Source organism: Rhinoderma darwinii, chromosome 4, assembly GCF_050947455.1.
Source record: "Rhinoderma darwinii isolate aRhiDar2 chromosome 4, aRhiDar2.hap1, whole genome shotgun sequence".
Classification (NCBI taxonomy): domain Eukaryota; kingdom Metazoa; phylum Chordata; class Amphibia; order Anura; family Rhinodermatidae; genus Rhinoderma; species Rhinoderma darwinii.
In genome coordinates this window covers 355,435,681-355,459,541 of record NC_134690.1, presented here as the reverse complement: position 1 = coordinate 355,459,541, position 23,861 = coordinate 355,435,681, and the positions used below count along the sequence as shown (strand labels likewise).

Below are 23,861 nucleotides of genomic sequence, written 5' to 3'. Positions count from 1 at the left end.
AAAGCTGAAACTTTTATTTTATGGTATATAATCCATTTCATTCCTGCATGAACCTCATCCCTGCTGTAGCTGCATTTCAAAAAGCTGAAACTTTTATTTTATGGTATATAATCCATTTCATTCCTGCATGAACCTCATCCCTGCTGTAGCTGCATTTCAAAAAGCTGAAACTTTTATTTTATGGTATATAATCCATTTCATTCCTGCATGAACCTCATCCCTGCTGTAGCTGCATTTCAAAAAGCTGAAACTTTTATTTTATGGTATATAATCCATTTCATTCCTGCATGAACCTCATCCCTGCTGTAGCTGCATTTCAAAAAGCTGAAACTTTTATTTTATGGTATATAATCCATTTCATTCCTGCATGAACCTCATCCCTGCTGTAGCTGCATTTCAAAAAGCTGAAACTTTTATTTTATGGTATATAATCCATTTCATTCCTGCATGAACCTCATCCCTGCTGTAGCTGCATTTCAAAAAGCTGAAACTTTTATTTTATGGTATATAATCCATTTCATTCCTGCATGAACCTCATCCCTGCTGTAGCTGCATTTCAAAAAGCTGAAACTTTTATTTTATGGTATATAATCCATTTCATTCCTGCATGAACCTCATCCCTGCTGTAGCTGCATTTCAAAAAGCTGAAACTTTTATTTTATGGTATATAATCCATTTCATTCCTGCATGAACCTCATCCCTGCTGTAGCTGCATTTCAAAAAGCTGAAACTTTTATTTTATGGTATATAATCCATTTCATTCCTGCATGAACCTCATCCCTGCTGTAGCTGCATTTCAAAAAGCTGAAACTTTTATTTTATGGTATATAATCCATTTCATTCCTGCATGAACCTCATCCCTGCTGTAGCTGCATTTCAAAAAGCTGAAACTTTTATTTTATGGTATATAATCCATTTCATTCCTGCATGAACCTCATCCCTGCTGTAGCTGCATTTCAAAAAGCTGAAACTTTTATTTTATGGTATATAATCCATTTCATTCCTGCATGAACCTCATCCCTGCTGTAGCTGCATTTCAAAAAGCTGAAACTTTTATTTTATGGTATATAATCCATTTCATTCCTGCATGAACCTCATCCCTGCTGTAGCTGCATTTCAAAAAGCTGAAACTTTTATTTTATGGTATATAATCCATTTCATTCCTGCATGAACCTCATCCCTGCTGTAGCTGCATTTCAAAAAGCTGAAACTTTTATTTTATGGTATATAATCCATTTCATTCCTGCATGAACCTCATCCCTGCTGTAGCTGCATTTCAAAAAGCTGAAACTTTTATTTTATGGTATATAATCCATTTCATTCCTGCATGAACCTCATCCCTGCTGTAGCTGCATTTCAAAAAGCTGAAACTTTTATTTTATGGTATATAATCCATTTCATTCCTGCATGAACCTCATCCCTGCTGTAGCTGCATTTCAAAAAGCTGAAACTTTTATTTTATGGTATATAATCCATTTCATTCCTGCATGAACCTCATCCCTGCTGTAGCTGCATTTCAAAAAGCTGAAACTTTTATTTTATGGTATATAATCCATTTCATTCCTGCATGAACCTCATCCCTGCTGTAGCTGCATTTCAAAAAGCTGAAACTTTTATTTTATGGTATATAATCCATTTCATTCCTGCATGAACCTCATCCCTGCTGTAGCTGCATTTCAAAAAGCTGAAACTTTTATTTTATGGTATATAATCCATTTCATTCCTGCATGAACCTCATCCCTGCTGTAGCTGCATTTCAAAAAGCTGAAACTTTTATTTTATGGTATATAATCCATTTCATTCCTGCATGAACCTCATCCCTGCTGTAGCTGCATTTCAAAAAGCTGAAACTTTTATTTTATGGTATATAATCCATTTCATTCCTGCATGAACCTCATCCCTGCTGTAGCTGCATTTCAAAAAGCTGAAACTTTTATTTTATGGTATATAATCCATTTCATTCCTGCATGAACCTCATCCCTGCTGTAGCTGCATTTCAAAAAGCTGAAACTTTTATTTTATGGTATATAATCCATTTCATTCCTGCATGAACCTCATCCCTGCTGTAGCTGCATTTCAAAAAGCTGAAACTTTTATTTTATGGTATATAATCCATTTCATTCCTGCATGAACCTCATCCCTGCTGTAGCTGCATTTCAAAAAGCTGAAACTTTTATTTTATGGTATATAATCCATTTCATTCCTGCATGAACCTCATCCCTGCTGTAGCTGCATTTCAAAAAGCTGAAACTTTTATTTTATGGTATATAATCCATTTCATTCCTGCATGAACCTCATCCCTGCTGTAGCTGCATTTCAAAAAGCTGAAACTTTTATTTTATGGTACTCTGCTTTCCTGTCTTGCTATATAGTCTAATGTTATCTCAAAGTTTTGTCAAAGTGTTTGATCGTCGTTAAGTTTTATGAGCATCCAGACCTGCTAGTTTGTTTGTTTATCTCTGCATAGCTTTTTCACCTCATGTGTCTAGTTGATTTGATTAATAGCTGAACGAGCTTAATTAGGCCTAGATCTGAGCATCTACTCCCCTATAAATTTAGATGTAGCATATGGGGAAGGCACTCGTGCAGGGGGGCACGACGGCAGAAGTCATCTCTGGCTAAGTGTCATACTGTCAAAGTGTCCTGGCAGTTATACATGGCAGTTGGACAGGGCCAGTGACAGGTAAGCTGCATTACCAAACCAGACAAACTAGCCCACGCTCTCAATATTAGATTTCTAACTATCTGTAAACAAACATGTTTGCCACCGCTCTCATCATTGTAGCTGCTCTTGGTTTTCAATCCTATCGCCCATTTAAGACTTGCCCAAACACAGTCCGCATCAGTCCTTCTATCCTGGCCTCACCCATGTACAGCTCCCATTCACTATTCACTTTCCTCAGTCAACTTAACCCATCTCATCCCACTGCCCAACATAAAAAACGCTCTCATAAATCACAGAACCATCTGCTGTCACTCTCCATTCTCCTGCTATTAGCTGCAGGGGACATCTCTCCCAACCCTGGGCCTCCCTTTTCTTCTGCCAAGCTCAACCACTTACCTGCCACACATAGAAACCCTGCAAATCTTCTTGCCATTCCTTGTAGGTCTTCTCCTGTCTCTTTTAACTGTGCTCTCTGGAACTCTCGGTCCGTGTGCAACAAACTCACCTTTATTCATGACTTATTCCTTTCTAACTCTCTCAACCTTCTGGCTCTTACAGAAACATGGCTACACCTGTCTGACACTGCTTCCCCTGCTGCTCTATCTTATGGTGGTCTCCAGTTCTCTCATGCCCCCAGACCTGAGAACAGGCAGGGTGGAGGAGTAGGTATACTTCTTTCCCCACACTGCACTTTCCAGGTCATTCCCCCGGTCCCCTCACTCACATTTCCCTCTTTTGAAGTCCACACCCTCAGACTCTTTCACCCTTTTCCCCTCCGAGTGGCAGTTGTCTACCGCCCACCGGGCTCACCCCGCCAATTCCTGGACCATTTTGCTGCCTGGCTTCCACAATTTCTATCCTCTGAAACACCCACTCTCATCATGGGTGACTTCAACATCCCCATTGATAACCCAATCTCCTCATCTGCCTCCCAGTTTCTATCTTTAACCTCGTCCCTCGGTCTGTCACAACTTACTAACTCTCCTACACATGAAGACGGGCATTCACTTGACCTGGTCTTCTTCCGGCTCTGCTCAGTTTCTGACTTTATTAACTCTCCTCTCCCACTTTCTGACCACAATCTTCTCTGCTTTACTATCAAATATTCTCTGCCTCCTCAGGTCATCCCTACGTATCAGACATACAGAAATCTACATGCCATTAACACTGTTAAACTCATAGACAGTCTACAGTCCTCATTGTCCCCTATCTCTTCCCTCTCCTGTCCCAATCTGGCTGCCAAACTTTATAACAACACTCTCAAAAATGCATTGGATGAAGCAGCCCCCACTACACTCCGAACCACCCGACAAAGACGACGACAACCCTGGCACACGCCTCAATCCCGCTTTCTTCAGCGGTGCTTGAGATGTGCCGAACGACTGTGGAGAAAATCGCATTTGGATGCAGATTTCCTCCATTACAAATTTATGCTCAAAACTTACAACTCTGCCCTTCACCGAGCCAAACAAGTCTATTTCACTTCTCTCATCTCCACACTATCTAATAATCCAAAACGCCTCTTTGATACTTTTCACTCCCTCCTTAGTCCTAAAGTGCAGACACCAATCACAGATCTCAGTGCTGAAGACCTGGCCAATTATTTTAAAGTTAAAATTGACAACATCCGACATGATATTATCTCCCAGTCCCCTAGTAACATCGATCCCCTTCCCCCCCACACTCCCTCTACTTCACTCTCAGCATTTGACCCAATAACTGAAGAAGAAGTCTCGAGGCTCCTCTCTTCTTCTCGTCCTACTACCTGCCCTAGTGATCCTGTCCCCTCACACCTCCTCCAGTCCCTCTCCCCAGCTGTCACTAGTCACCTCACTAAAATATTTAACCTCTCTCTTTCCTCTGGTATCTTTCCCTCCGCTTTTAAACATGCCATTATAAACCCATTATTGAAAAAACCAACACTTGACCCATCCAGCGCTGCCAACTACCGACCAGTCTCTAATCTGCCCTTCATCTCCAAACTCCTGGAACGCTTGGTCTACTCTCGCCTTATCCGCTATCTCTCTTCTAACTCCATTCTTGACCCCTTACAATCTGGTTTCCGCACTCTACACTCCACAGAAACTGCCCTTACTAAAGTCTCAAATGATCTCTTGGCGGCTAAATCGGACGGTAAATCCTCTCTCCTGATTCTTTTGGATCTCTCTGCAGCCTTTGACACTGTAGACCACAAACTCCTACTTAACATGCTCCACTCTATTGGCCTCAAGGACGCGGCTCTCTCTTGGTTTTCCTCCTATCTCTCTGACCGCTCATTCAGTGTGTCATTTGCTGGTTCCACTTCTTCTCCTCTTCCCCTTGATATCGGGGTTCCTCAGGGATCAGTCCTAGGTCCACTCCTCTTTTCTCTCTACACAGCTCCTATTGGACAAACCATCAGCAGATTTGGCTTCCAGTACCATCTCTACGCTGATGACACCCAATTATATACCTCTTCCCGTGACATCACCCCTGCTCTAATACAGAACACCAGTGATTGTCTGTCCGCTGTCTCTAACATCATGTCCTCTCTCTATCTGAAACTGAATCTTTCTAAAACTGAGCTCCTTGTGTTCCAACCATCTACTAACCTCCCTAAACCTGATGTCTCTATCTCTGTGTGTGGCACTATCATAACTCCTAAGCAGCACGCCCGCTGTCTCGGGGTTATTTTTGACTCAGATCTTTCCTTTACTCCTCACATACAATCACTTTCACGCTCCTGTCATTTTCACCTAAAAAACATCTCCAGAATCCGCTCTTTTCTTACGGAGGAAACTGCCAAAACTCTCATTGTTGCTCTGATTCACTCTCGTCTTGATTACTGTAACTCATTACTAGTCGGTCTTCCCCTCACTAAACTCTCCCCTCTCCAATCTATCCTCAATGCAGCAGCCAGGCTCATCTTTATGACCAACCGCTACACCAACGCCTCTAATCTGTGCCAGTCACTGCACTGGTTGCCCATCCCCTTCCGAATAAAATTCAAACTTATTACTCTCACCCACAAAGCTCTCCACAGTGCTGCACCTCCTTACATCTCCTCCCTCATCTCTGTCTACCACCCTACTCGGGCTCTACGTTCTGCCAACGACCTTAGATTAAAATCCTCCATAATCCGAACCTCCCACTACCGTCTCCAGGATTTCTCTCGTGCTGCACCCGTCCTCTGGAATGCGCTACCCCAGACAATCCGATTAATTCCCAATATCCACAGTTTTAAACGTGCCCTGAAAACACATCTATTTAGACAGGCCTATAAAATTCCCTAATCTGACTCCTTTTCATGGCCCTCCATTTAGATTAGTCATCAGAATAAGATTCCCTCACACTCCTTCTCTTCATGTCCGTCATACACGGATACTGGCTGGTGACCGGCTCATGCAGCTTTATGTTACCACCGCATGTGTATAAAAATGGCCGGACCATTGTACAGAACAAACACTGTTACACTTTGTGTCTCCCTTATGTCCTCATAGATTGTAAGCTCTTGCGAGCAGGGTCCTCACTCCCCAGGTTTGAATTGTAAATGAACTTTGTCACTATGTAATGTCTGATATTGTTTTCATGTTCCCTCTACATTGTAAAGTGCTGCGTAATATGTTGGCGCTATATAAATAAAGATTATTATTATTATTATTATCCACTTCTCTTCACAACGCCCAACTTCTGGCAGTGCAGCACTGTGACGTCACTCACAGGTCCTGCATCGTGTCGGCACCAGAGGCTACAGATGATTCTGCAGCAGCATCGGCGTTTGCAGGTAAGTCGATGTAGCTACTTACCTGCAAATGCTGATGCTGCTGCAGAATCAAGTGTAGCCTCTGGTGCCGACACGATGCAGGACCTGTGAGTGACGTCACAGTGCTGCACTGCCAGAAGCTGGGCGTTGTGAAGAGAAGTGGATGATACTTCTATACACAACGCCCAGCTAGTAATAGTAGTAAACACGCCCCGATGTACGCACATAATACACGCCCAGTTGTACTTTTACTTTTCAACACGCCCAGTTGTACTTTTGCAAGCCTCATTTGCATAAATACGAAAATGGTCATAACTTGGCCAAAAATGCTCGTTTTTTAAAAATAAAAACGTTACTGTAATCTACATTGCAGCAACCTATCTGCTGCAATAGCAGATAGGGGCTGCAAAATCTGGTGACAGAGCCTCTTTAACTCTTTCAGCACCCTGGACAGTGACTATTTACTGACGTCGCCTAGCAACGCTCCCGTAATTACGGGTGCACATACGTAGTCACCCGTAATTATGGGTGCACACACTTAGTCACCCGTAATTATGGGTGCACACACGTAGTCACCCGTAATTACGGGAGCCCCATTGACTTCCTCAGTCTGGCTGTAGACCTAGAAATACATAGGTCCAGCCAGAATGAAGAAATGTCATGTTAAAAAACCAATACGCATCAGCAGCACACATAACATGTACATGACATCTGCGGACTTCATTGCAGAATTTAGAATCTCCATTGAAGTCAATGGAGAACTTCCGCAATGAGTCCGCAAACAGTACGCCATAGGTCCACAACATCCATTGTATGCTGCGGACACCAAATTCCGCACCGCAGCCTATGCTCCGCAGCAGAATTTTCCGCCTCGTCTAAACGAACCCTACTAAAAAGAAGTGGAAGGCAATGGAGAAACGGGTCCGCTGTGGATTAACGCTGCGGAGTGTCCGCAGCGGAATTCCAGAGCAATTCCACCACGTGGGGCTTTGCCCTAAGACATAAAAAAAACTATAAACATATGGTATCGCCATAATCGTATCGCCCCGCAGAATAAAGTGAATATGTCTTTTATAGCGCACAATGATCGCTGTAAAAAAAATAGAATAAAAAAACAATAGTAGAATAGTAGAATTGCTGTTTCTTAGTCACCACGCCTCTTAAAAATAGAATAAAAACTGATCAAAAAGTCGCATGCAACCCATGAAAACTACAATGGATTCCTTAAGGGGTCTCGTTTCCAAAATGGGGTCACTTTTAAGGGGTTTCGCCTGTACTAGTACTTCAGAAGCTGCAAATGTGACATGGCGCTCAGAAACCAATCCAGCAAAATCTACATGCCAAACAGCACTTCTGCCTTTCTGAGTATTGCTGTTTGTCCAACCAGCAGTTTATGACCACATATGGGGTATTGCCGTAATCGGGAGAAATTGCTTTACAAATATTGGGGTGCTTTTTCTCCTTTATTCCTTGACAAAATTAAAAATTTGTAACAAAAATTGATTTTTAATGGCACAGCCTAATTCCACAGAATGCAGCAAAAAACTGTGGGATCTAAATGCTCACTATACCCCTCGATAAGTTCCTTGAAGGGTGTAGTTTGCCAAATAGGGTCACTTTTAGGGGGTTTACACTGTTTTAGCACCACAAGACCTCTTCAAACCAGACATGGGGCCTAATAAAAGGGTGGCCTCAGAATCCACTAGGGGCTCCTTTGATTCTGAAGCCCCTGTTTTTCGGCCCATAAGCACACTAGGGCCACATGTGGGATATTTCTCAAAACTGAAGAATCTGGGCAATAAGTATTGAGTTGCGTTTCTCTGGTAAACCCTTCTGTTTTACAGAAAAAAATGGAATAAAAATGATTTTATGACAAAAAAATTTAATTTGTAAATTTCACTTCTACGTTGCTTTAAATTCCTGTGAAACACCTAAAGGGTTAATAAACTTTCTAAATGCTGTTTTGAATACTTTGAGGGGTCTAGTTTCTAAAATGGGATGTTTGATAGGTGTTTCTAATATATAGGCCCTTCAAAGCCACTTCAGAACTGAACTGGTACCTAAAAAAAAAAGTTTTTGAAATTTTATTCAAAATATGAGAAATTGCTGCTTATGTTCTAAGCCTTGTAACGTCCCAGAAAAAAAAAATGTTCAAAAAAATTATGCCAACTTTAGTAGACGTATGGGAAATGTGAACTAGTAACTATTTTGGGTGGTATAACCCTCTGTCTTACAAGCAAATACATATAAATTCAGAAAAATGCTATTTTTTTCACATTTTCTCTAAATTTTGCTATTTATCACAAATAAACACTGAATATATTGACCAAATTTTACCACTAACATAAAGCCCAATGTGTCACGAGAAAACAATCTCAGAATAGCTTGGATAGGTTTAAGCATTCCGAAGTTATTACCACATAAAGTGAAATATGTCAGATTTGAAAAATGGGCTCAGAGCCTTAAAACCCAAACTATTCTGCGTCCTAAAGGGGTTAAAAACAGAGGCAAAGAATGCTTATTTTTAATAAACATTATTTACTTTTTTGGGGGATACACTGGGAAAAATATCATCGTATATGCCAAAAGGTCACCCTTTTGACATATATCAGGCCCATTGTAGGATATGGATATGTTCAGCATACAGTATATGTCAGAATCCTTCTGTACCTCTTTATGCCTTTGATTTTCCCACAGAGACACAAAGACATTTTTCAAACTGCAGAGCTGTATTGCAGTCTAGGTACCCCCATGTTTCTTTATTTACTGTGTACATGGGCATAAAATGCAGAATTCTGTAATTAAATATATTTGAAGGGGTTATCACATGAAATACATTTATCCCCTATCCACAGGTGATAAATGTGTGCTCACTGGGGGTCCCAACATTGGTACCTCCGTAATTAATAAAACATGGGATTCCCCTGTTCCTTCCCACACATAACCATGGGGAGGATGAGTTTGAATAGAGTTTGGAAGTCTGTGCTAGGCTATTTCCGTCAGTCCCATAGACTTTCAGTGGAGCAATGCGCATTCTTGACAGCTCTTCATTCAAACTAGTCAACGTAGTCTTGTGGTGAGGAGGATGGGGGGATTCGGGCTTTGAAAAGGTGATGAATGTATTTTTTTGGGTAACCTCTCTACATTTCTTTGATTAGTGCTTTACATAATTAATGACAATTTAGTCCCCTATTAGGAGTTTGGCCAATAGTTTACATTTAGAAAGTATTATATATCTGATCCTAAAGAAATCAAAAGAACTAAACAATAGCTAGTGGTAAGTAATATATTAGTAAACCACACCCATGAACTAAGTTCCACAAGGCTAGGTTCACACGTCACAGTCAAAATTTAGGGCTTTTTTTGCCACAAAATGTAGGCAGAATGGCCTGGCTTTGCTGTGAATCGTGGTAGAAAAATGCATTTTGATGCTTTTCAGGTAATTTTCTCATCTTTATTTCCGAATCTGTGTTGTACGGATTTGTAATACAGCAGCTATTGTCTGCTTTGGGTTCGTAACAAGGTCCCAAACATTAGAGATTGGCTAAGCAAGACTGATTTTGCTATTTTTTTCACTGCATAAAAAAAAGAGCATATAAAATAAAATTCAGTTGGTGACATCAGCAAATTTTCGCTAAACGTAATATTAAGAAATACCTTAAAAGTTATACCTTAAAAATAAATAACAAGGCAATTAAGTATCTATGACCTTTTATGATACACCAAGGGTATGCATTCAGGAAGTTTCAGATTTGAACTGACTTGTCTTTATCGGACAAGCCGGCAATGTTAAGGTTTCATATTCAGCTGGAAAAGCAATAAAATGTTCTGTTGTAGCAGTTTTGTCACATAAAAGCAACTATACTGAAGAACAGTGAGTGGTTGAAAAGTAAAATGAATACAAATGATAATAATGAAAAGGTCAGGCTAGTGTTGGCCTTTAAACAGAAATCACTTTCAAAATATGGCACAAAGATTGATCTTTCCGCTATTAGATAATAAAAGGGAACTTAAAAAATTGTAAAGTCTGTTACTGTTTTTTTCTGCAGCACATGCACCTTTAGATCCAGGAGAGGAAACATTCTATACAGTAGAAGGTAAGCAATTGTGCAACATCTTACTGCATATTGGTAATGAATAAGTGGGGAACGATGGGGACAGTGGTTGGAATTACTGCCTCACAACTCTGTGACAGTCGTGTTAATTTGGATGTGGACATACTGTATGTCTTAGTTTTCAGAGACATTACAGTTTCCACTGATGGTGAGAAAAAAATTCCAAGAGGCAGATTCAAATATACACAGCGTTCCAAATTATTATGCAAATGTTATTTTTCGCTGATTTTTCTAAATAGTCGATGCAAATGACATTCAGTATAATCTTCAAGCCATCAACTGTTGGAGTATAATGCAAATTTTATTGAACAAATCTAATGATAACAGATTTTTTTCTAGAAGTAAAAAACTCAAAATGCACTGTTTCAAATTATTATGCACAACAGAGATCAAAACATTTTAAAGGTTGTAAAGAGAACTAAAATGGTAATTTGCTGAATTTGCAGCATCAGGAGGTCATATTTACAGAAATCAAAAGCTCTTTCAATCAAAAAAAAACTTAGCAGGCCAAGTTACATGTTAACATAGGACCCCTTCTTTCATATCACCTTCACAATTCTTGCATCCATTGAACTTGTGAGTATTTGGACAGTTTCTGCTTGAATATCTTTGCAGGATGGCAGAATAGCCTCCCAGAGCTGTTTTGATGTGAACTGCCTCCCACCCTCATAGATATTGTTCTTGAGGATGCTCCAAAGGTTCTCAATAGGGTTGAGGTCAGGGGAACATGGGGGCCACACCATGAGTTTCTCTCCTTTTATGCCCATAGCAGCTAATGACACAGAGGTATTCTTTGCAGCATGAGATGGTACATTGTCATGCATGAAGATAATTTTGCTACGAAAGGCATGGTTCTTCTTTTTGTACCACGGAAGAAAGTGGTCAGTCATAAACTCTACGTACTTTGCATAGGTCATTTTCACACCGTTAGGGACCCTAAAGCGGCCTACCAGCTCTCTCCCCAAGATTCCAGCCCAAAACATGACTCTGCCACCTCCTTGCTGACGTCGCAGCCTTATTGGGACATGGTGGCAATTCACCAACCATTCACTACTCCATCCATCTGGACCATCCAGGGTTGCACGGCACTCATCAGTAAACAACACGGTTTGAAAATTAGTCTTCATGTATTGCTGAGCCCACTGCAACCGTTTCTGCTTGTGAGCATTGTTTAGGGGTGGCCGAATAATAGCTTTATGCACACTTGCAAACCTCTGGAGGATCCTACACCTTGAGGTTTGCGGTACTCCAGAGGCACCAGCGGCTTCAAATACCTGTTTGCTGCTTTGCAGTGGCATTTTAGCAGCTGCTCTCCTAATCCTATTAATGTGTCTGGCAGAAACCTTCCTCATTATGCCTTTGTCTGAACGAACCCATCTGTGCTCTGAATCAGCCACATATCTTTTCACAGTACGATGATCACGCTTACGTTTTCTTGAAATATCCAATGTTTTCATACCATGTCCAAGGTATTGCACTATTTCACGCTTTTCGGCAGCAGAGAGATCCCTTTTCTTTCCCATATTGCTTGAAACCTGTGGCCTGCTTAATAATGTGGAACGTCCTTCTTAAGTAGTTTTCCTTTGATTGGGCACACCTGGAAAACTAATTATCACAGGTGTCTGAGATTGATTACAATGATCCAAAGAGCCCTAAGACAATAATACCATCCATGAGTTTCATTGAAAAACGAATAATTAAATGTTTAGGACACAAATCCAATGTGCATAATAATTTGGAACACGGTGTAATGTGTGCAATTCTATAGAAAAGTCTTGTGTGAATGATGTTAATATATCAGCATGAAATATGTCAGCACTGTTTAAATAAAAATAAACATGTAACAGAGCTGGGAGATGAGCATCTCGAAGGGGGCGGCGGCAACACTGAAACCAGCCACCGCCACCCCCTCCTGCACTAATTGTACCTGTGTCTATAGAACAGGCATAATGCATAAGCACTGAATGGCAATATGCATAAGCGCTGATTGGCCAGGCACGTTCGGTGCCCAACCACTCAGCGCCTTACAATGACGCTGATTGACAGGGCAGAATGACTTGCCCCGCCAATCAGCACCTTTTTATATGTAGGCAACTATATACCCGGGGGCCTATGTGAGGCACTATATACAAGGGGCTATATGTGGGTCATTATATATACGGGGACTATATGTGAGACACTATATACAGGGGGGCTATATGTGAGGCACTATATACAGGAGTGCTATATGTGGGGCACTATTTTCAGGGGGCTATATGTGGGGCACTATCTACAGGGGGGCTATATGTGGGGCACTATATACATGGGGGCTAAATGTAGGGCACTCTCTACAGGGGGCTACATGTAGGGCACTATCTACAGGCAGAGCTATATGTTTGACACTATCTACAGGGAGATCTATGTACGGCACTATCTACAGGGGGTTCTATGTAGGGCACTATCTATGGGGGGCATTGTCTACAGGGGTATCTATGGGGGGCCACTATCTACAGGGTACTCTATGGATGTGCAGTGTATGGCACAATTTTATTTATATTTAGGGTCTGGTGTGTGGCATCATGAGAATTTTATCTTCGTTTATAGGTGCAGAAATGTTTGAAAAGTGAGAAGCTGAGGACATCTGAGCGGCAAACTGCAGAAATTGGCCGTGGCCGGGAGAAGTTGTCATAGAGGTCTGGAACAGATGGAGAAGAAAAAAAAAAAAGAACAACTAGAATCTGAGATAGTCACCGGTGTGTTACTTAATATAAATGTTTATTCTGCCTCTAATCAGTACTGTAGTCACTGTATGATCTGCAGCGAGATGATAGTTGGTATGATTTTTTTTTTGTGAAACAGCAACTCCCAGCATATCTTTACCATTGTTCGGACAATGCTGGGAGCTGTAGTTTTACGCCGTACAAACCTAAACGGCAGGGGCTGCACTAAATTGAGCTGTATTTGTGTTGGTGTTGTATTTATGTATTGAGCTTTGTTTTGATGCTGTATATATGTACTGAGCTTTGTTCTGGCACTGTATATATGTACTGAGCTTGGTTCTGGCGCTGTATATAAGCTTGTGTCTGGTGCTGTATTTATGTACGGAGCTTTGTTGTGATGCTGTATATATGTACTGAGCTAGGTTCTGGTGTTGTACATACGTACTGAGCTTGGTTCTTGTGCTGTATTTATGTACTGAGCTTTGCTCTGGTGTTGTATTTATGTACTGAGCTTGGTTCTGGTGTTGTATTTATGTACTGAGCTTGGTTCTGGTGTTGTATTTATGTACTGAGCTTGATTCCGGTGCTGTATATATGGACTGAGCTTTGTTCTGGTGCAGTATATATGTACTGAGCTTGGTTCTGGAGTTTTATATATGTACTGGACTTGGTTCTGGTGCTGTATTTATGTATTGAGCTTGGTTCTGGTGCTGTATATATGTACTGAGGTTGGTTCTGGGGCTGTATATATGTACAGAGCTTGGTTCTAGTGTTGTATTTATGTACTCAGCTTGGTTCTGGTGTTGTGTACATATGTACTGAGCTTTGTTCTGGCACTGTATATATGTACTGAGCTCGGTTCTGGTAATATATATATGTATTGAGCTTGGTTCTGCAGCCGTATAAGTCACAGCTTGGTTCTGGAGCTGTAAAATATATAGAATATATTTATAATAACAAAATCGCAGGGCAGATAGAATTAATTTAAATTCATAGTATGTTTAATGGTAACCTGTCAGGTAGTTTTAACCCCTTGAACCACCACCATGCGGCAATATATGACCTGACAATATTTCCAAACATTCCCCTGTATGTTTTTTTCAGATGCAGCCTAATCTATAAAATCAACTTTTAAAATGGCGCACGCTATATGCTAATTGCACATTAAAGGGTCATGGGGTTGTGCCGCTATCCTGCAGAGTTACATAGTCCCGCCTCCAAACCCAACTTTCTATGTTTGATTGACAACCCCCTGACTGTTATACATCACTAGGAGTCTCCTCCAACTTTCTCGGATGCGCCATTGCCTTGTACTACTTGGGCATGCACCATGTAGCGAGGTGTATTCTGCCCGGCTCCACTGCGCCTGCCAGTACAAGACAGCGGCTGCATCCGCAAGAGTTGGAGGAGGCTGCTAGTGATGTTGAACAGCCAGGGGGATGTCAATCAAAATCTGGGGGACACCATTTCAATTTTCGCCTCAGGCAGCAGAAAAGCTAGAATCGGCCATGGTCATATGTATGGAGCTGTCCTCCCATAGAATCAATGGTTCTAGGGAGAACACCTCTGTACATATGGCATCTGATGGAGCATTACATGGCAGAATCTGACCTCTGTGTACAGCTGTATAAAATTGCATGCTTGCTAAGGTTTATTATAGGCCCTGTTCTCTAGAAAGGGAGCCCTGTTATTGCTCCATATAAAATAGAGTGGTAATACAGCCATGTGCCTTAGACCTTAGGGGAGATTCCTGTCCACATGAAATCTCCTTATTATGCCCTGAAAAAAGTTTTACAGCAGCTGAGGTATGGATTATGTTTTTTGGGACACAGAACTGTATAAGGCTAGGACTACATGGTAGCTTTGGCCTCGATACAGGTCACACGGTCAAAGATCGCTGTGTTACCGCAATGTTGCGCTGGCTGCATCGCAGTAATAGAGGTTAGCCCTAGCCTAATAGACACTGCACTGTTTTTTTTAAAAAGAGAGGAATTACTACATGTCAGTCAATCCATGAAGAAACTTTTTGTAAAAGTGATCTGTAGCAGAGTCTTTCTGAAGGAAGAGATATGTACTGTCTATACTCTGTATAAGGCCCCATGCACAGACCGTAGCTTTCATCTGTAATTGCGGAAGCCGTAATTACGGATGAAATTGCGGACTCATTAATTTCTATTGTCCACGGACACCTTTCTGTATATTTACAGATGTTTGTCCGGGCTGTAGAAATGATATAAAACATGTCCTATTCTTGTCTTCAATTGTGGCACGGACTCACCCATAGAAGTCTATGGGCGGTTCCGAAATAGCGAACGGCTACCGATGTGTATCCGTATTTGCGGACAATAAAAACCCTTACAGTCATGTGCATGAGGCCTTATTGTCAGGTTCTGACATCAGAATCTGATATATATACAAATATTATTTACAAATAGTCAATGAAAAATTTCCATCGTGTTTATTATAGTTTGTTCAGCTACGTTTTAGAATAAAGCAGATTCGGGTTTAAATGAACAATAATATACTATTATGGGAAGAAACATAAAGATAGATCATTGTAAATACCTGGCTCTTATTTTATTTTGGGACAGAAATTACTATTACTTGCTGCATAGAAGAAAACTTGAAAGAATTGAATAAGACCGCAGAAACCTGTAAGCAAACTTATATCCCGTGGTCTCCCATGCTGCGAGGTACTGTATATAAAAATCCTTCTTATTTCTTATTATTAACAAATTCTACCCATAAATATATCAACTTTTTATTCAGTGATGTTTCAATGTTATCTGGCAGGTATTATTAGTCACCAGTTTTGTTTTTCTTTTCTTTCTAATAATTCCAGCTGGGAATGACATGCTGATCTGAAACACTTTGATATCACACTATGACAGAGATATCAAAGCTTACCGTGAAACCACAGATAAGAAAGAGATGATTCATAATAAACCACTTGGATAAAACATGGCTCTCCAACACAGCAAGGTGTAAAGATACACGGTTATCTCACACGGTTGTCACACACATCATACTGAAAAATGTAAATACATTTACATATATTCATAATGCAATTCTTAGCAGTTTACGTAAGTAGAAAAATTGCAGATATTTAAAACCGTTTTAAGAAACAAAATTACTTCACTTTGCACCAATCTTATAAATCTCATTGGATGAATGCAACTGGAAATGCTCACAAAATATATGCCCAATGTCTCCATAGGGCACCATTGTCCTGACATGCCAAAAGAGTGTCTTTTGGGCATACATCGAGGCAGCACTGGCATACCTTTTTTTAACTGCATTGAATATAATAGTTGACGCTATTGAATACAGAGGCATCCAGTAAAAAAAAGTATACTTTTTTTACATAACGGGAGTCACTGAGTGATGTATGCCATACAGTAACATATGTCAGATGTTTACTTTAGAGGTACAGTATATGTCGGAAGTATTTCCTGATGTATATGTTGAACGTACACTGCAAACACAGTGTGAATAATGGCTAACCTGAGCCCCACTCAACCCCTCTCTCCATGTCATACTCAGGATGCTGAGATATTGGTATCTATTTGGCATGGCCCTGACACTTAGCTTGTAGTCGCCAGACTACCTTTCCTTAGGGTCCCTGCAGAGTAAAAAGAAATCTATCATCTGAAATGACCTATAACTTAAATCAAGTTATTATGTTAAATATATTTTCGAAACAATTTTGTCGTGTTTTTTGTATTTTCCATGTCACTATATTTTAAAAAGAAAATATTTACATTTTTCAGTCTTAATACTGGCAACTGAGCACATACAGTAGACTAACACTTTCTGTTTCATAGAAGTCACTTTTAGCATTATCATCAGAGGTCAAGATTACAAGGTATGGTAACCCATGTATTTATAAAGCTGGAGACATATAACACAGGATCATTCCATTGACAATAGGTGATCGGTGATAGGAACAGCTCAGCTCTTCCGCCCCTTCATTGCATAGTAATTACTGCACATGTAACAGAGCATGCCCACAGCACTCCCCCAGTAATCAGTCAGTCAGTTATTTTCTGTCTTAGATTTTTTTAATGTCCCATGCCTGCTATAAAGCAAATCTGTGAAACTGTTGTTGCTGCCCCTAAAATCAGTTAAAAAAAATTAATAAATATACAGTATAAAAATAGATTAGAATTTTTCATTATAACTTTTTTATTTTCTATTTAAAAATTAAAAAAATATTTTTCTTAACTCTATAGAGTCACTATCACTGTTGACCACCATTTCTCATTTGGGAGATCCGATTCCTGACAAATAAATTCTCATATCTTATGTTTTTTTGCGTTTATGTGAAATGAAGGCAATTGGACATTGGGGTTAATTCATCTCAAACAAAAATTGTCAGGCTTTTGGAGTTTGGCAGTAACTTTTAACATATATAATCCATTATTTAAAAAAGAGCTTTACTCTTAGTGTTAATTGGAACAGGTAACATTTTATCACCAGCCAAGTATGATTAAAAATAAATCTTGCACCAGTAGAGGAACATAACACGTACAAACCTCTCACATGTAGGAGATACCAAACTGCAGAAATTACCTGATAATTATATGAGAGAGCCAGAGAAAGCGTGAAAAACAGGAAGCAATACAGAGGATTGTGTTTAAAATACCCATCAAAATAGCCATCTGTGTTAAAAATGACTGAGAATAACTGAATACACATAAATGAGGTATAACATGAAGTGTCCAGGGCCCCAGTGTAGATGTTATATGTGGATCCAGATGCTAAATACCAATGACATCATCATAATGTATACAGCTATGTTAAGTCACACCACCACCCATTTTATATATATATATATATATATATATATATATATATATATATATATATATAATCTTTAGATGCCATGAAGGCGTGTGGCGGGACTTTTATCACCTCTGCAAACCCCTATTGCTATACTTCTGCCTGTAATGAAATATGTTCACCAAATTATGCACAACTGGTAGCCTAGCATATTTGCAGAATTTACAGATTACATATCAACAATGACAGTAATTTTTTCCCCCATCAAATTAATGATATAATGGACACTTTGATTTTAACTAATAAGCATAATAAACTGTAGAATGTCTTTTTTATCTCAACAAAACGAATACCAACTAATCCATAACCATATAACTTTGCGGAAACCTATCGCTATGCACTTGACCTTCTCTGTCAAGGTGTATTATTTCCTTCCTAAACTAGTTTTCAGGAAATAGCTTTTTCAACTCTCTGATGTATTATAATACAGCCAACTCTCCATTATTTATAACTTAGCTTTTCCAAACACCTAAAATAAATATCTGTCTAGTAGTGCAGAAAAATAGCAGTTGACCAAGATCAAAGCATAACTTGAGGGGTTTGCCATTCAGTAATCTCAATAATAACATCTCTTTGAGTTGTAATAATGGACATGGCAGTTGTTATCCAGTTTAACAACAAACAGATACAGCTAGCAACAAGCTGAATACAATTATTAACAATATGAAAGAAGAAAACAACTCAAGCACCAAGACCCCATGCACACCAATGGCGGATCATCATTGGGCGTTTTGGGGCGGCCGCGCCAAGTACAATGCGTTTTGCCACCATTTTTTCCGCGAATCGCGACAAAAAGCATGACAAAGCGGTATTGTGTATGTCCTGTAAAGGACCTGCAGACATAAAGGTCACATGACCTTGTGTCTGAAGTTGTCGTTACTGATTAGAAACCTGCTGGTCACCTGACCGTAGCTCCTAGAACAGCAGTAAGGGAGAAGACTGTAAGGTGAGCTGCGAGGTAAGTATATGGAGATCATGGATTTGTTTAAGGGGTCTGAGGGTCTGTGTTTAAGGGGTCTGTATTTAGGTGGTCTGGGGTTAGTATTTAGGGGGCCTGGTCTGGGGTCTGTATTAGTTTAGGGGGTCAGGTCTGGGCTCTGCATTTAAGGGCCTGGTCTGGGGTCTGTATTAGTTTGTGGGGGTCTGCATTTAGGGGGTCTGGTCTGAGGTCTGTATTAGTTTACGGGGTCAGGTCTGGGGTCTGTATTTAGGGGTCTGGTCTGGAGTCTATTAGTTTATGGGGTCTGTATTTATAGGGACTGGTCTAGGGTCTGTATTAGTTTAGGGGGTCTAGTCTGGGGTCTGTATTAGTTTAGGGAGTCAGGTCTGGGGTCATTATTAGTTTAGGGGGTCAGGTCTGGGCTCTGTATTTAGGGTGCTTGTTCTGGGGTCTGTATTTATTTAAGGTGCTTGTTCTGGGGTCTGTATTTATTTAGGTGCATGTTCTGGGGTCTGTATTTATTTAGGGTGCTTGTTCTGATGTCTGTATTTATATAACCTAAAAAAGAAGATGCCTGAAGACTGGAAGTATATGAAATTGAGAAAATACTTTATTGAAAACAACATATAGACGTACTAGAATAAAAAACGAATCCATAAACCAACAGGTTAAAAGGACATACAAGGCATGCAGCTCATGAGGTAAGTAATATATAAGTATAGATGCATGAAAAAATGCCTGGTAATAGACACTATCGCTATGACACTATCGCTATGACAAATGAACTCCTGCCCAACACAGTTGGTATCAACATAGAGTAAAGGAATACATAATGAAATAATTGTTTAAACAGGTATGTGTGAACAAGGCAGAAAGAACACATTGCTAATAAATGAGCGAATTGCGATGGTAGAACGTACCCATAATAAGTCCAGGACTGGATGCACAGCAGTATGTCCACCCCAACGCGCGTTTCGGGTACCCCCAGACGAAGGCATTAGCGCCGAAACGCGCGTTGGGGTGGACATACTGCTGTGCATCCAGTCCTGGACTTATTATGGGTACGTTCTACCATCGCAATTCGCTCATTTATTAGCAATGTGTTCTTTCTGCCTTGTTCACACATACCTGTTTAAACAATTATTTCATTATGTATTCCTTTACTCTATGTTGATACCAACTGTGTTGGGCAGGAGTACATTTGTCATAGCGATAGTGTCATAGCGATAGTGTCTATTACCAGGCATTTTTTCATGCATCTATACTTATATATTACTTACCTCATGAGCTGCATGGCTTGTATGTCCTTTTAACCTGTTGGTTTATGGATTCGTTTTTTATTCTAGTACGTCTATATGTTGTTTTCAATAAAGTATTTTCTCAATTTCATATACTTCCAGTCTTCAGGCATCTTCTTTTTTAGGTTATATATTTATGTTTTGGATGCTTATGTGGGTACACGCCCCAGGATCTAGCTCATATCACATCAATTAATTTCTTGCTTGCTGACAGCCGCAGGGAACTTCTGTTGGGCTGTTCAGATCCATGCTGTGCTTTTCGGTTATATTATGATGTCTGTATTTGTTTAGGGTGTCTGGTCTGGGGCTGCAATAGATTAGGAGGTCTGGGGCTTGTATGTATTCTAAGTCATTCATCTAAATAAAAGGGGTTGTCCGGACACATCGATAGGTCACCAGTATGAAAAACCGGTCCTTGCCCAGACAACCCCTGTAATGTATGGTTCTGGGCTTTGGTGTCTGAATTTCTGTGTTTCTATAGAGGCTGGAAATGGCTGCAGAAGGGAGGAGCAAAGATTTCTCATCAGGAGAAGTCGCCATACCGGTCTGTCAGATGAAGAAGAAAAGAGACAGACTCCCATCAGAGAAAACGTCATTTGTGAGTCACTGGATCTATAGAGGATCTGTCTGCTCTCCTGATATGTCTGTTGTAGGAAATCCTTGTATTCCACATAAAGTCTTTGCGTACCCAGGACTAATGGACATATGTGTGTTACCATTCCCATTGTCAAGAGGATGTATCCCTACACAGTGTGATACAGTCAGCAATGGTTGGAGACTGTCAGTGTGTAAGGACACAGCTCTTTGACAAGAGGAATCGTAAGACCCATTTGTTAATGCTCTCACAGAAAGGTGGCGTTCACTATAGACACAGCAAAGCGGCGGTCGGGAAGGGGGCCCCAAATTTGTGGAATAGCCCAGGGCCTATGGTCTACTTAATCCACCACTGATGCACACAGATGGTATTTGTAAGGCAACTACTAAGCCTGGTTAACATTTTCTGCTCTAATTTTTATTTTGTCTCTAACACCTTGTCTGCCGCAATTTGTAATATATATTCAACATCAGCAGTTTCAATTATAAATATTAGAATAAAAATATAAAATATCATTTATAACTATGCTGCGGCATGCAATACTTTTTTTGCAATCATGTCCAATAAAGCCAGCAGCTAAATTGTATATTTGCTCCACTTTTTTTACTGTTTGCAAACACTGTATACAACAACAGGGAAGCACAAGTTTTAAATATTCTCAAAAAAAACAACAAAGCAATGGCAAATATATGTCAATAATTGTGAGTTCATTGCTAAGACAATTTCAAGATAGTGAAAACATTAGTTCAATAAGTTAAACTAATCATGGATGTTTGTAGCAAAAGCAAAAAGTCTGTGCAATGTGTATATGTTAAGATTTCATAGTGGCCAGGTATGTTCAGCATTGTCCTAGTACCAAAGCCTAGAATAGTTGAAGATAATATCTCTATAGGTTTAAGGTACAGTTGGCAGTAGATGTCCAATACTGATGATGACTGGCCATTATTAGTATACAGTTTGATTTAGACTAAACATGCATTCATGAAATGTTCACATGTATGTATCATGTATATTCTGGTTGCTTAACACATGCAGAAAACTCCATTTAAGAAAATGGGGATTTCAGTAGGCTTGTCCACCCACCATTCATTCCATTGTACACACTTCTGTGATGAGATGACATTTCATCTGCTACTTGTCTCCTTAAGGTGCCTTCCCTGCTGCTCCCACTCAATAGTTTGAGATGTTCTGGGCTACCTCCAAAATGTCTGAGATGCTCAGGGCTACTGCCCCTTGCTTTTTGAAGATGTTCTGAGTTTCCACTTAATGTATGTTTTTGGAGATGTTCTGGGCTGCCACTGCTGAGCTTTTGGTACTCTGGACTACCACCAGACCTATGCTTTTTAAAATGTTCAGGACAACTACTTAATATTTGTTTTTGTAGATTTTCTGGGCTACTACAAGTATGCCTTTGTGGCTCAGGACTACTTTTACCCACACTTTTATGATGCTCTGGACTGGCACTTTTCAGATTTTTCTGATGGTCAAGGCTTGCTGAACTCCTAGGCTTTTGAAGATGTTCTGTGCTGCCACTTCCATGTTTCTGTTGTTCAGGACTTCCTTCAACTTTGCTTTTTTGAAGGTGTTCGTGACTGTTGGTAGAATTTGGTTTATGATGGTCTGGACTATCTGTGCTACCAGCACTGGATGTGCTACTTCCATCACCAACATCTCGTAGGAAAGTACTGGTTGTTGTATTCAAGTGACAGAGACTACTTTGACTGTCAATGGAACTGCGACTACCAGCAACAACTATTTTTTCATCATCTAACAAAAAACAAAGTTCTTTCAGTTCAAGGTTTTCTTTTACCACTTCTTCTTGTCTTACTTCAAGCTCCTTTAATTTTTGTAAATATAACGTAACCTCTTTTTGCATTATTCCTGAAGTAAATCTTCCCAGTCTCTGCCATTCTCTTGAAATCCGTTTTCCCTTTTGTCTGTCATCATCCAAGAAGCAACATAGGTCTCTAAGTTCTTGGTTGTCTTCTTGCAGCTTTTGATTTACATCCTTAAACAAAAGGATATTTTGTATTAGTAAATGAATGAATTAGGAATGATACATATCTTATTGCCTGCAAATTGTTCAGATGAAATTCTGCCAGCTTTCTATTGCTCTTACAATTTATAATTTACCATCATCTTTGTGAGTTATTCGAAAACACTTTCAAAACATTAAATCAAATATTAAATATCATAACTTGTTGTAGGGGAAATTATAATTTTTAAATGAAACAAATTTGAAATCTGTCATCTACATTTATAAAACCATTCCAATATTTTCACATAGCTATAATAAACAACATTTTCTGCAATTTATGGCCCCTTTTATATCACATTTAGGAAATCTGCTCTTCCATATGTCTGATCTCGGCCCAAGGGAGAGGGCAAACATTCCCTTAGGAAATCTTAGGTATTTTGTCCCTTCCTCCTTGTCCTGAGATCCAGTCCTCGTTTTCATTGAAAAAAAAGAAAAGAAAGATGTACAGAAGCGGGTATCTCTTGAACGTGATGTGAAAGGGGCCTAACATCTATTCAGTCCACATATTCTGAACCAGTAGTGCACATTTGTTTTTCACAGTTTTGTCTGTTTGGCTGTTCAGTAGTTAATCCTTTTAATTTTCAAGAAATTTAAAAATTCATCCAGTTACCACCAATCACTTGCAAGTAAGAATACGAATATATCAAACAAGATCTATCTATCGATCTATCTATCTATCTATCTATCTATCTATCTATCTATCTATCTATCTATCTATCTATCATCCATCCATCCAAATATGCATTACTGCTAAATCTACTTACAATAGTGAGGTCCTTAGCACACATTTTGATCAAATTGTGTGAGCTTACCTGCCATGACAAGGTGACCTCTATAAGGTGGGAACCTACGCTGAACATACACCCAGAACTGGGACTAAACCTACATATATCTGGGGATGGTAGGAACCAGCATTAAACTATTTAA

The 23,861-nt window shown here is 39.8% G+C and overlaps 1 protein-coding gene across 1 annotated transcript in view; it reads right to left on the bottom strand.

Annotated features, from left to right (window-relative positions):
* Positions 1-23,861, bottom strand: part of CCDC85A (coiled-coil domain containing 85A) — a 234,243-nt gene that overhangs the window by 155,472 nt on the left and 54,910 nt on the right. Inside the window, exon 2 of the mRNA XM_075862986.1 lies at positions 21,980-22,904. Coding sequence (XP_075719101.1) covers positions 21,980-22,904 — 925 coding nt within the window. The remainder of the gene's footprint in view (positions 1-21,979; positions 22,905-23,861) is intronic.